Consider the following 13,032-nt stretch of genomic DNA (forward strand, 5'->3'; position numbering starts at 1 on the left):
CAAGTCTCTCCAGAATGCTGTAGCATAATTTGGCTAGAGATTCTGAACCTGTGCAAAATACTGTATTTCTGCTACAAAATTATAACATGGTAGATAATGGTGCACTCTGAATAAATGGGAAGGGGGCATCTTTTCTACCATATTTAGAAAATAGCATGGGCTTGAATTAAACTGACAGTAGATTTCCTAAATGTACTCAGAAGAGGATGAAGAAGGCCTTCCTACCTTTTCTCTTACTATGCTAGTGCTTAGGACACTTAGGAAATGGGAGACCCAGAACCTAGAGGGAACCTGCACCTCTTACTTCCCAGAAAAGTGCTGTAACTACCAGACCATGGTATAAGACAGTGGGGGCCTACCTTTTTGGCAGGCATGCCACAAGAGCCCCCTAAGTGCATGATCCCCATGTCCTCCCTAAGTGCCACTCTGATCTCCTTTCCCCTGCTTGATCTGCTGCTCTGTTTCTACTCCCTCTCCCCACACTGATCTGCCATGTGTCTCTCACACACAGGCTGCCCACGCCACTTGTGGCACACATGCTGTAGGTTGCCCCTATACCCCTGGGCTAAGGCATTCCCCAGCAGGCTCTCCAGCCTTCCTCAAGGAACTAGACCACTAGTCACCCAAGACAAGATGACAGGTTGGGCGACTTGGAGGCAAGATAGCTAAAGGGACTGTCTGCGGTGGAAGGAAGGGGCACTGTCTTCTATCTCAAACTCCAGTAGGGCAGAAACTGTCCTACCACCCTTTATCCTTTTCCTCTGATATTAAATGCAGGGTGCATAAAAGCCATTGGGTGGATGTAGAATCTGAAATCCAACTGGGTGCCCAAAACTGCACTTTGCATGGATACGTAAGTGGCACTGAAGATGAAATAGGATCTAGCTAAAACTGCCCTCACTGAGACCCCATCACTGACCCCCTGAATTTTGTTATCTGCAGCACATCCGTCTGCCATATCTACAAACATTTCCGTGGGGCAGAAAATGAAATTATAGGGGGCTGTAGAGCTAGAAACATCTAACTGTGTATCATCAATGAGCTGTCCTTGGTTCTGAAACGGTCTTTTTGAGTAGCTTCATATACATGCTGAAGGGCTTGGCAGTTAGGGTAAATCCAGGAGAGTTGTTACAAGTTGAATCACTTTGGAAGCAGTATTTTCAATATCTTGTTTCTCTCCCATCCCCGTGATGCTGCAGAGCTTGCCAGTAGTTTACCAGCACACAGAAGTATGAAACAAAAGTCTAAGAAGTGCAATGGAGGAAAATGCAGTAGGCAATTGAAGCTGCATTAATTATTTAGGCAAGTGGAAGCTAGTTGTCCAAATTAGTATTTGGCCAGATTGAGGATCTCGCACATCTAAATTTGAAAGAAGTGTCATTGGCTCTTTCATGATCACAATTAGTTATCCATAATCCCAGTTGACAAATCATATATGCATACATGATTCTGAGCTCAGAAAATCTCTAGATCATCAGAGAGAGTGCAACAGTGTATTCTGTAACAGTTTTGTCTATTGCTGTTAATTATTACTAACTTACCCATGACATTTTTTAGAGAGAAACATTGTCCTATATGGATAAAATTAAATTGTGTATAGTGTGCCCTGAGAAAAACAGATTTGAGTAACAGAAATTTGTCAACTTAAGGAAAGTTTTGTTATTTTCTACTTTGTTTTCCAAATTCAAATACGTTATCTTTAAAATACACATCTCTTACAATATTTCTTTCTCTATGTGATCCAAACATTACAATAAATCAATGATTCTCTAATCAGGAATCATTATGATGAGGTTGCTTAGCAACTGCACATTATGTTTCTGACTGGCTGATAGAAACATAAAGCAATCCAATTCCTTTTTTAAAAAAGAAAAAAAAAAGAATTCAGGGCTTGATTCTTATAGGTGCTCTATACATTAACTGTCCAATGTTTTTGTTATCCTAAAATTATTTGAAAGGTTTATACATATTTGTTTGTAATACAGTAGTAACACATGGGGACCCCAGTCAAGAACCAGATATGATTGTGCTAAGTAGAATCTGGAGAAATAACAAAGAAGAGAAATTTAGATGTCAGGATACAAGGCAGGGTAGATATAGACCTTATAAACTAACTAAATTACATATATAGAGAGAGAGAAAGAGAGAGCGCGCACAAGCTTTTGTGAACTTGAGTTCACTTCATCAAATGCTGTGAAAGGAAGGCATAAAACAGTGTATGAAATGGACTGAATGATTTGAAAACAAAAGGTGGGAAAAGAGGAAGGATGGGAAGAAGGGGAGAGGGGAGGATAGTGGCGGGGGTGGGGGGGGAGAAGGAACAGTGTTGGGAGCAGCATACAAAGACAAGGAACAAAACAGTCATAAAGGCCAGTCAAGGTATTAGGATTAAAATACATAGTCTGTGTTTAAACCATATTTAACATACTCCAGGTTGTGAATTTCTTGGTCCACAATTTCCCATTTAAACTGTTATTTACAATTTTGCTGCCTGAAAACAGCAATCCTGAGATCAGTTATGGAGTGTCCAGGGACGTGAAAGTATTCTGACACAAGCCTTTGTCTCTTTCTGCAGCTGATGTCAGATCAGTGTTCATTCATCCTTACATATAGAGACCACCTTGTCTGCCCAGTGCAGACAGATATCGTAAGCAAGTGATGATATATATGACATTGTTTGAGTTGCAGGTGAATGAACCTTGGATGTTGCACTCTTTGTTTTCCAGTCCAGTGATGATGTGGTCTGTATTGACGCTGGGGGCACAGCAGGCATTTGGGTCCATTGCAAGGCTTGGTACTTGGTAAGGATGGGAGTTAGTCTGCTGTTTGAGAGATGTCATTTGAGGTTGGGGGGGTGGGGGCGGGCTGTCTGTAAGTTAGGACTGGTTTGTCTGCCATGACTACCTTGAAATGGTCATCCTGGATTGGAGGTGAATAATGATGTGTCTAAGGTATTCCAGCTGGGGAAACAGGTAACAACCTGAGGGATTCTGTTGTCCTTTTCCTGGGGTTGGTATTGTAGAAGGTTGGAGCAAGGTCCAAGTCTGGCTTTGTTGATTTGAGTGGCTACACTTTGGGGATTGTATTGTAATTGTAGGACTCCTTGCTCCAAATCCTTAAGGTGTTCATCCTGGTCAGTGGGATCAGAGCACATACTGTTGTAACATAGAGCTTGGCTATAGACAGTGGATCTAGTGGTGCCTTTAGGGTGAAAACTGGTGGCGTGAAGGTAGCTGAGGCAATTGGTTGGTGTCCAATTCAGTGTGGTGGCAACACGGCCATTGCAAATTCTTTACTGTAGTGCCCAGGGTCTAGGAAATGACTCTGCTGGATGGAGTGCTCCAGAGTTAGTTTGATGGAGGCATGGAAGTTGTTAAAGTTCTGGTGAAATTTCTCTAGAGTCAATAAGAATAGGAGGAGGTGGTTGTAAGCTGAGGTAACACAATGGATAGTTAAGCAAAAAAAAAGAAATCACGACTCACCACTTGCCTAGCCAATTCCAAAATGGGAGTGATTTTGTAGATGACATGAAAGAGGTAGTATTGAAATCTCAGATTCTTACACAGCAGCAGAGACTTTGAACAGCAATGATTTTCTTAGCAAATAGCTACATTGCATGCTATTTTAAATAGGGTAAAATTAATAAAGACTAATTACTTATATGAAAATGATGTGCCTGGAGAGTGTAATGATCAGATAATTCTACCTCTTTCTAATATATCCTTTAGAGAAAAGTCCTGTGTTATATCATGTAAGAGCTTCCTCTCAGGTAGAGCTACTTTGTTTGCAAAAATGCTTTTCAGGGTTGAACACTGTGATCATTACACTGGAAGAAGACCTTTGAAGGGGAGTTAAGCAAATAACTCCCCTTTATGCCTCTGGAAATCCCAGTTGAATAGTTTAACATAACAGTGGTGGATTGTCTCTGCTAAAGTAATACTGCTTAAAAGTTTTGTTGCGACATGATTTTTTTTTTAGAAAAGCAACTTTGAAATGTAACATTTGATCATTTGTCTTCACAGAATTCTCCCAAGCAATTTTGCCCCAAAGACAGAGTCTTTGATATTGATGCTATCTACAATGTGATAGATGATGCCCAGCAGTTTGTGTACATAGCTGTCATGGACTACCTGCCAATTGTCATTGACACTAATGCTAAAAGGTTAGTAAGAGTCCAAATTCAGTTTCCACACATTGCAGAAATGAAATTGAACAACCATTGATGAATAAAATTAGTGGGTCTTTTAATTACTCCCTCTGGGTTGATTTCTTAGGGCCCAGTTTTGCACTCATTGGGTGTGTCTATACATACTATTAGTGTGCTTGAATAAACTCTGGCACTTACTGCTCTGGAGGTTATTGCTCCCAGGTGTTGCATCAGCACACGCACCTAGGAACACAACACGTTGAACTGGGGCAGCTCACCCCAGCTCTCAGGGGTCCCTGGGTGTCAGCCTGCCAGCCCAGGGCTGCTCCCCCCAATTCAACATGCTGCAGAAGGGCTGGCTGGGGCACAAGGGTGCTTCAGTGAGGGGCTAGCTGGCAGGCAGCCCCTGCACTGAAGCACTCTCATGGCCCAGCCGGCCAGGGCAGTATTTACACCTGCACTGCTGCAGAGTTTTTTTTATTCAGTGGAATATCTGTAACATTTACTGCATAAGTAATTAGTCAGCTACTCAGTAAATGTCTCTTGTAGACGTACCCATTGAAAGTTGAGAGTTCAGTCATTGCTTTAAATGGGAGCAGAACTGCAACTTAAAAGGAAATTTCTAGTTCTGGATCCTAAAATGTGAACTGGCCTACTGAAGGAGATCAAAATATATGTAGTGTGATTACCTGAAAGGTCCTGACTGTGGTATGTGATACCCAGGCATGTGATAGAAGAGCCCACTTGTTTAATTGTATTTCTCATGCTAGTGCATTCTGTACCCTGATGTGATCAATGGTTGCTGGCAGCCTCTGAATACCAAAAGGAGATAGAGAGTGTGTGAATGTGTATGTGTGTTAAGATAGAGAGAGAGGAGATAACATATTGAGAGTTCTAATGAACAATATGGGAGCTGCCATAATTCTATTAAAAAATGTTTCAAACTCAGCACAGACTGCATTTAAAACCATATCACATTGTAGCTATTTAAGAGTCAGTTATTTTAAGCAGAACCTATGAATTGCCCAGATTTTCAAAAGTGCTCAGGACCTGAGAAACGGATGCCAGGTTGTAATAAAAAAAATTGCTGTCCTGGACACAACAGCCAGGTTTGGAGAACTGCCCAGTAGTCAGCAGCTCTTATTAGTGTCATTTGCTCAGAGCAGAGGGTTTTTATACAGCTTGTGGTTGCAGGCATGTGCTTTAATTGGGAGCCTTTGGGTTCTGAGCTCTTTGTGAAATCTGACTGAACTGTGCTTTTTCTTTTCCTTTCCTTTGCCTTCTTATTTTTTATGTACACCTTTTTTATAACTGAAAAATCAGATAATAGGACTTCTTCAGACCTTCCAAAATCAGCCTCCTTTTGGCTAAGATGAAGCAGGAGAAGTTTGTGCACCACATTCTTGTTTTGGAGAAAGTTAATACGTGCAGGTTGTCATGGTTTAGAACAGAATGGATCTGTAATGGCCATAGCAGCTCTGGCACTGCTCTTGTGGAAGAGACTGGTATTTTTGCCACTCTGCAGAAGGGCAGATGCTGCTCCCCCTGCCTGATGTATTCAGCAGTTTAGGGCCATGTTGCAGTCAGTCAGGACACTTAGCATGTGTTTTATATAAATCATAGTAAGTATTGCTATACCATATTAAAAGTTAGCACATGTTCTGAGCAGTCATATGGTAATGTTTACCACAATCTCTAACATGATATGCAGATCATTGATGACATGACATGATATGCAGTCCCAGGGCTGGTTCAAGACTCTAACATGATATGCAATTATCCTATCCCCAGCACCATGTCAGAGTCTCAAACCAGCCCTGAAACTGCACCAGAGCTGTTTCAAGACCTCCGCCCTCCCATGTTTATAGCTCCTAAAAACCAGGTTTGTACTACACCAGAGTGGGTTCAAGACACTGATGTGGGCCAGGGCTGGGACTGACAATCACATATTCAGTGGTTGTGGGACTGCTTCACAGACATAATACTAGTTCAAGACTTCAGCACAATGCAGGGGCTAGAACCAACATTCAGCTGATTGTTGGTCCCAACTCCTGCACTGTGCTAGTCTTGAACTTGTGTTATCTCCAAAGAGCAGTCCTGTGATAGCTTAACATGTGTTACTTAATACAATCTGGAGATGCTCCTCCTGGAAAAAGTCATAGCTTTGTTACACAGGCAGACAAAGTTCTTTGGGTAAATGTGGTATCTTTTATCATTCAAGCTAAATAGTTTGAAAAATTGTTCTTTGCAAGCTTTTGGACACAAACACCCTTGTTCAGGCATAGGAAGACTGCTGGTATTCTGTGTTCTCCATGGTGAAACAGGATTCCACCATGGAGAATTATTTCAAACTAACTCTGTAGATAAGCATAGGCTTATCTACACAGAGGGGGCCTTTTTTGTTTTCCCAGGAGTAAGGTTTTAAAGTCATTGCTGTGGCTTCCACAACTCTACTAGCCTATGTTCCTACCACTTAATGTCATTTCTGGTACAGGGGAGTTCTGTGAGACACTTAATACCTTCTCAGGTTATGTTCTACAAAATCTCCTGAGACTAATGGACATGTCCATTGTTCTTTGCTCCCCATCCTGTACTAATCACTCCAGAGGAGGGGATCTCTAGACCCTCAAACAGCATTGTGGACCATGATCAGCAAAATGTATGCCATAAAAATAGTTGCTGCACTAAAATAAGAATTATTTTTCTCAGCAACTGGGTAGAAAAGGGAACACCCTCATGTGACCAAGTACCTACCCTTATTCCCTGCCAAAGGACATGAGGACTCTACACTGAGGTATCTCTCATTTGCCCCTGCAGGAACTGCTGAAGAGTTGTTATGGTCCTAGACCAGAGGTCTCAGCAAGAGGGAGAGAGAGGATGAAATTAGGAGCTAAAGGAAGGATGTGGAAGCTCTCTTTCCTGCATTCAAAGCAGGAGTGCAGCTTGGGCAAGCAGCACACCTTGTGCAAAGAAAAATCCCATACATGTTTCAATTTACTTTAATGTTTGCAGCTTGCTAAGCATCCACTCAGAAAGTGTATGTGCTTGCCCACAGGCTAACAGGATCTTACTGCCCCCAGGGTTGCTGTCTTACTACAGAGAAAGCCAAGGATGTGGTAGACCACCTCAGCTAGACTCCCCTCAAGCAGGTTCTGCTCCCCGCATAATTATATATGAATGCTGTTCACATTTTGCTTAGCTTTCCCTAGATTGCCTGTGGTTGCTTGAATAAAAGTCTGAGTTGGGGGTTTGTTTGGGTTTGCATTTTTAAAAAAATTTTACCTGAATGAATTGCATGTTTCCTCCACAGGTACTGGCCGTACTTGGATGGGAAGATAAGAGAAGTACTTGCTTTGCGAAGTATTAAAGTACGACTCCTCATAAGTTTCTCAAAAGACACAGATCCCCTTACGTTTAACTTTGTTTCCTCTCTTAAAGCTATTTGCACTGAAGTTCCCAGCTGTAGTTTAAAAGTTGTAAGTATAAGCCACATTGTTTTGGAATAAGCCTGTTTTCAATGTTAAAAAATACTTAAAATGGATATTTTAAATTTATGTGATACACTGAAAATCTTAAAATGTCATGGCATAGTGATAGAAGAACAACTCACTTGTCTTACTTCAGTAGTCTTTAACAAACTGCCAATAATCTTATCTGTCATTAACTGCCTTCTGCAAGTGCAATATTTTATTGCCTATTTAGTGTTCTCTGTAAAATACAACATAGAATCAGGGTGGCCAAGTTATCTCATGAACTTCATTGATGTTCACCTCACTTACAAGGCTCAATGTGATGCCTTATATCAAAGTTTGTTTCATTTTATTGTCACAATTCTTAATTGCTGTTTTGCTTCTGTAAGAGTTGTGCAGAATTTGGACCTTAATCACACATATGGTAATCCTAGTGCACATCTATGGGGCAGGGATTGTTCCTTTTATTCATTTGTACAGGTCCCAGCACAATGATATATTTCTTCTAAGGCAAGGTAGATAAACATATTTAATGCCGCTATTTAACATTTTCTCTTTAAACATCAGAGCCATTTTTTTAAAGGGCCTATATACAGGTGACATCTATAGAAAAATGACTGCATTGGGAAAGTTGTGATTTTTAAAATATCTAAGTTAAACAAAACGAAGTCCTAACTTTAACCTCCCAGCATCTCATTATGATTCACATGGGTAAGAGGAAAATACTTGTAAATTATGTTTTTAATCTTCAAAGTACTTTGCAAACACTAACTCGTCAAATGGAGCCACTGTCAGGTGAGAAGATAGCTCTCCATTCAGTGTTAAATCACTAGATCTGTTCTCTCGTGGAGAAGCAGAACCAAATGTCCATAATTATGTATCTTATTAAATTGTCCATTTATTAAAAGTGATTGTGACATCATGGTTTTGCTCATTTAAATGTGGAGTAACTTGATTTAATAGGCAGCTATATCAGCACTTATTTTTCTTCTTTTTCAAAAAGAAAAACAGCATGAAATCTAAGAAAACTTAATGCAGATTTTACATGAAAATTAATCAATAAATTCAAGTTTATAAATGCCAAAGCAACTGTTACTTGGCCCTATTATATATGCAATGCATAAAGAAGTAGTTAACACCACATATGCCATACTTGCAGAAGGGGGCAGAATTATGGTAGATGTGGCATTAAGTTTCACACAGCTATTCATTAATATTCATCTTTATGAAAGTCACCGAAGGATATTGGAAAGGAATAGAATTATCTTTCCAAACCATTTTTGAGGATAACTGTCTTTAATCATGGGCTGAAGTCTTGAATATTTTTAATCCTTCTCTTTAACTAAGTTATAACAACTGCAAAACAGATGTATTAACACTGTGAGAGTTTTACACCCTGAAGGTGCATCTACCTATGCATTTGATCCAGGATCAGTTTACTTGCCAGTAAACTACTCACAAGCAAATGAGCCTCTGCCGCCACCAGGGGGAGTTTTAGGCTTTCCCTAGTTGCTAACCCAGGGGCTGGCAGAGTATCTGGCCAGGAGACACCTGTCTTTTGGCCAGGGCTGGGATGTTGCAACCTGCCCCCAGGGGCTGCCTGCTGCCGGGATGAGGACAATGTCCCCCTAAACTGGCAGCAGGAAGCTCCTGCCCTGGCTTCCTGACCAGGGGCAGGGGACTTGGAAAGAGCTGCAGGGAAGGGAGCTGCAGGGATGAGGTAGGTCCCAGCCCCCTGCCCCAATGCTCAGTGGGGCAGCTAGCTCTCTGCTAGCTGCCCCACTGGCAGATCGGGGCAGAGGGCTGAGACTGGGAGTGGGCTATGGAAGGGTGCTGCAGCTACAAAATCACAATAGCCCCTTCCCAGCACCGCAGCTGCCCAGCCCAGTGCACACTGCCCTGCTGAGAAGAGCTTGACACAGCGCCGGCCCCATCCCACCCCACACAGATCCGGGAACACACACCCCTCCCTCCCCTTGCCCTCCTAGATAAGCAGCAGGAGCTGTGGGATGAGCAAGTGAGTGCCTGATGAGCTGCTGGACCAGCAGCTCCCAGCTGAGCAGCACGCAGCGCCAGGAGCCATCTACCTCTGCCCCACGCTCCAGCTCCAGCCCCTCTCTACCCTTCCTACAGGGGCCTTGATCTGCTCCCCTTGCCCCTTCCCTCCCCTCCCCTCCCCTCTTTCCCCTCACCAGACTTACCAGCTGGAGGCAGCTCTCCACACTGCTGGGCTGTACTCCTTGTCATCTGTGCTGCGCTATACACATGCTTGGGTCATTTATCATGCAGATTATTGGCCTGATATGGCCGATTTCCAGTATAGTAAATTTTCTTTATATTGGTGTTGATCCAATATTGGACCCATGTATCAGTGCACCTCTAGTATTTGCTTACTGAACCAAATGTGGAGCCCCCTCCCCCCCTCCGTAATTCTATTTTCTTTGTACATTTCTGGCTCCAGGCAGAGTTGATGTGTTATAATAGGAAAATACAATATAATAATAGGGTAGAAGTGTTACATTTTCTGAACTTCTGAAAAATTGGCTTCCTCTCAATTCTGGGTCTGTGTTTAACGAAATCTATATTGTCAGTTGGCACATGGAAACATATTGGCTTGAAGCCCTGAGGGGCTTGGTAACTACAGGGCCTTTAAACATTGGCCTGTCATGCAATGTGGGAAAAGACTGCTTTCATTATTCTATATGTCTGCTCATACATTTTCACTGGGGCAGTAAAAATGTAAAGTCCATTTTTTCTCTGAACTTTATACAATTAAATGTAAGGCATTCCAGTTTTTGAGATTATTGATAAGTTGTTTATGGATGGATAAAGAAGTCTGAGTTTTTGATTTTCTCAGAGGAGCAGACTTAAGGTAGTATGCCACCTTATCTGTGAATGTCATCCAAATAGTTCTTATAAATACAATTTAATTCTGATTTTAAATGTTTTCTTTCCTTTTCAAACTGATGCTCTTGAAAGGCAATACTCAAAGCACTAATACATGCTTGCAACTTCATTAGGCTCCTTGGTAACCTCTTGGAGCCACGTTCCATTTTCCTCTCCTGAATTAGATGTGTAGGTATTAGGGCTACCACATGGCATTAGTTGGCTTTTCACCAAAATAAAGCGAGCAGACTTTGGTATACTATTTGTCCCTGTTGGGAGACAGTCAGAGTGAAGACTGAGTTTGAATTAGGCACCATGGAGAAAGAGAGATTTGGACAAGGTGGTGAGAGGGTAAGAGAATAGAAGACACAAAACAGACAAGGGTCATGCTTTTGGAGAGCATGCTGTGAAGACCACTGCAGCTGCTTGACATTCTTCTAGTCAGCAAGTTATTTTTTTTCTGAAGGGTCCTTCTGCTTTTAGTGCACAGTAGGGACCTGTTCCGAGGACTGTGTAGTGAAAGAAGATGTTTGTAGACCGCCTGCCTCATTTGTTGCAGAAGTTGCAAAATGCATAGTCAAAAAGCAAGCAATTTAAAAAAAGATGAAGAATGGTCTTATAGTTAAATGCTATTGAATGCTACCTGCCTCAGCTATAGATTTCCTGTGTGATGCTACACATAATAACTAAACCAGACTTTTTATGTGTAGCTGTTAATTTTGTGCTTCTGGATACCTGATTTGAAACCTTGGAATCTGATTTACAGAAGTGTTGAGAATTTACAGCTGGCACTGGACTCCACAGGAGCTGTGCTTTGAACATACAGAAAACTATTTAAGGCTTAGTACTCCAAAAACTTAGGTCCTTGATGTTTCAATTGGACATTGAAATTGTTAGATATCTTTAACTTCAAACTTTCTATGTCTCAGTTTCCCTGCCTTTAAAATTAGATTTACATTACTTATTTTGCAAGAGGTGTTTGACGATAAATTCATCAATGTTTGTAAAGCACTCAGACACTATAATGATAAGCAGTAGAGGAAAGCTTCTGAGGAATTCTGACTTCAGAGCAGGGCTTGGATTGTGTTTGGTAGGTAAGACACAAAGTCAAGCACTGAATGGTGAAAAGAAGACAAAATTCTAATATAATAAAAGCCTTAGTCCGCCTGTCTGTCTGTCTGTAATGCTCTGGGCCAACTGCGCATGCACCGCCGAGAGGGCAGGGGGTGATTGGCTGGCCCACGCAGGCACAGGCACAACTTTGAGCCAGGTCTTAGGGGAGGGGGTAGAGGAGGTTGGGGCAAGGGAACCGTTGTGCCACACCGTGCCACACCCACCCCCGACAAAAGCCATCAGGGAACAGAGGGAAGAGGTGGGGAGGAGATGGAGGGGAGGAGAGGGGAGCAGGGTTGTGGCGGGCAGCCGGGGAAGGCCTGTGGAGTGGGGGTGGTGGGGTTGGGGCTATGCTGGGCTGTTCCTGTGTGGGGGGATGGGCTGCGTTCAGGGTGGGTCAGGTCATGGGGCAATTGGAGCCTAGCAGCTCCTCCAGGGCCATGGATGGGTGGCTCCCACCACTGCCTGCACTACAGGGGAGCCAGGGGAGGGGGGCCACATTCCCCCTATCCTTGGCTCCCCCATGCCATGCCACTGGATGACCCACTGGGCTCTGATTACCCCACGACCTGGCTTGGCCCGGCTGGGTCATGAGACAATTGGAGCCTGAGAGGCGCCATGCCGGGGAGCCAATTGCGGGGGCACATTGCCTCCCAGTCCATGCACAGGACCAGGGCAGGCTGCAGCTGCAGGATGGGCTCAACCTCTTCTCCCTGCCTTGCTGCCACTGTTTTGACAGTGGTGTGGTGTGGCGCCATGTGACTCCTGCCTCTGGGCAGGCTGGGCAGTGAGGCACACGGCGCTGTGCCATGCTGCTGCCAAAGCAGCAGTAGTGAAGCAAGGAGCAGAGGCTGATCCCAGCCCGACCTTGCCCTGTGCACAGTCCAGGGGGCCACATGCCCTCGCCTTGGCTCCCCGGCGCCGTGCCTCTGGAGGAGCCACTGGGCTCCAATTGCCCCATGACCTGGGTGGTCCAAGCCAGGTTGTGGGGCAATCAGAGCCCAATGGGTCATCCGGGGCACAGCACAGGAGAGCCAAGGGTAAGGGGAATGTGCCCCCCCCCCTTTTCCTGGGAAGTGGCAGTGGCAAGGGATGGAGTGGCAGGAGATGGGGGGATGCACGGGGCCAGATGCAGGGGTGGAGGGGCACACAGGGTGGGATGCAGAGTGGTGGGGGGAGATGGGGAGTGGAGCCAGACCCAGAGTGGAAAGGGGTGGAGTGGAGTGGAGTGGAGCAGGGTGGGACCCAGAGCAGCAAGGGAGGAGATGGAGGAGCAGGGCCAGACCTGGAGCGGTGGAGGGAGGGGGGAGTGAGGCCAAACCCAGAGATGGGGAGCAGGGCCAAGTCCGGAGTAACAGAGGGAGGGGGAGCAGGGTTGAGCCCGGAGTGGCGGGGGGGGGGGGGGAGCGGCGGGGG

General features: G+C 44.1%; 1 protein-coding gene across 1 annotated transcript in view; it reads left to right on the forward strand.

The window, feature by feature from the left end:
• The window catches only part of PLD5 (phospholipase D family member 5), a 320,538-nt gene that overhangs the window by 285,510 nt on the left and 21,996 nt on the right, over positions 1-13,032 (forward strand). Inside the window, exons 7-8 of the mRNA XM_014519571.2 lie at positions 4,023-4,162; positions 7,458-7,623. Of these exons, the coding sequence (XP_014375057.2) occupies positions 4,023-4,162; positions 7,458-7,623 (306 nt within the window). The remainder of the gene's footprint in view (positions 1-4,022; positions 4,163-7,457; positions 7,624-13,032) is intronic.

This window comes from Alligator sinensis, unplaced genomic scaffold (genome assembly GCF_000455745.1).
Source record: "Alligator sinensis unplaced genomic scaffold, ASM45574v1 scaffold534_1, whole genome shotgun sequence".
Taxonomy (NCBI): Eukaryota; Metazoa; Chordata; order Crocodylia; family Alligatoridae; genus Alligator; species Alligator sinensis.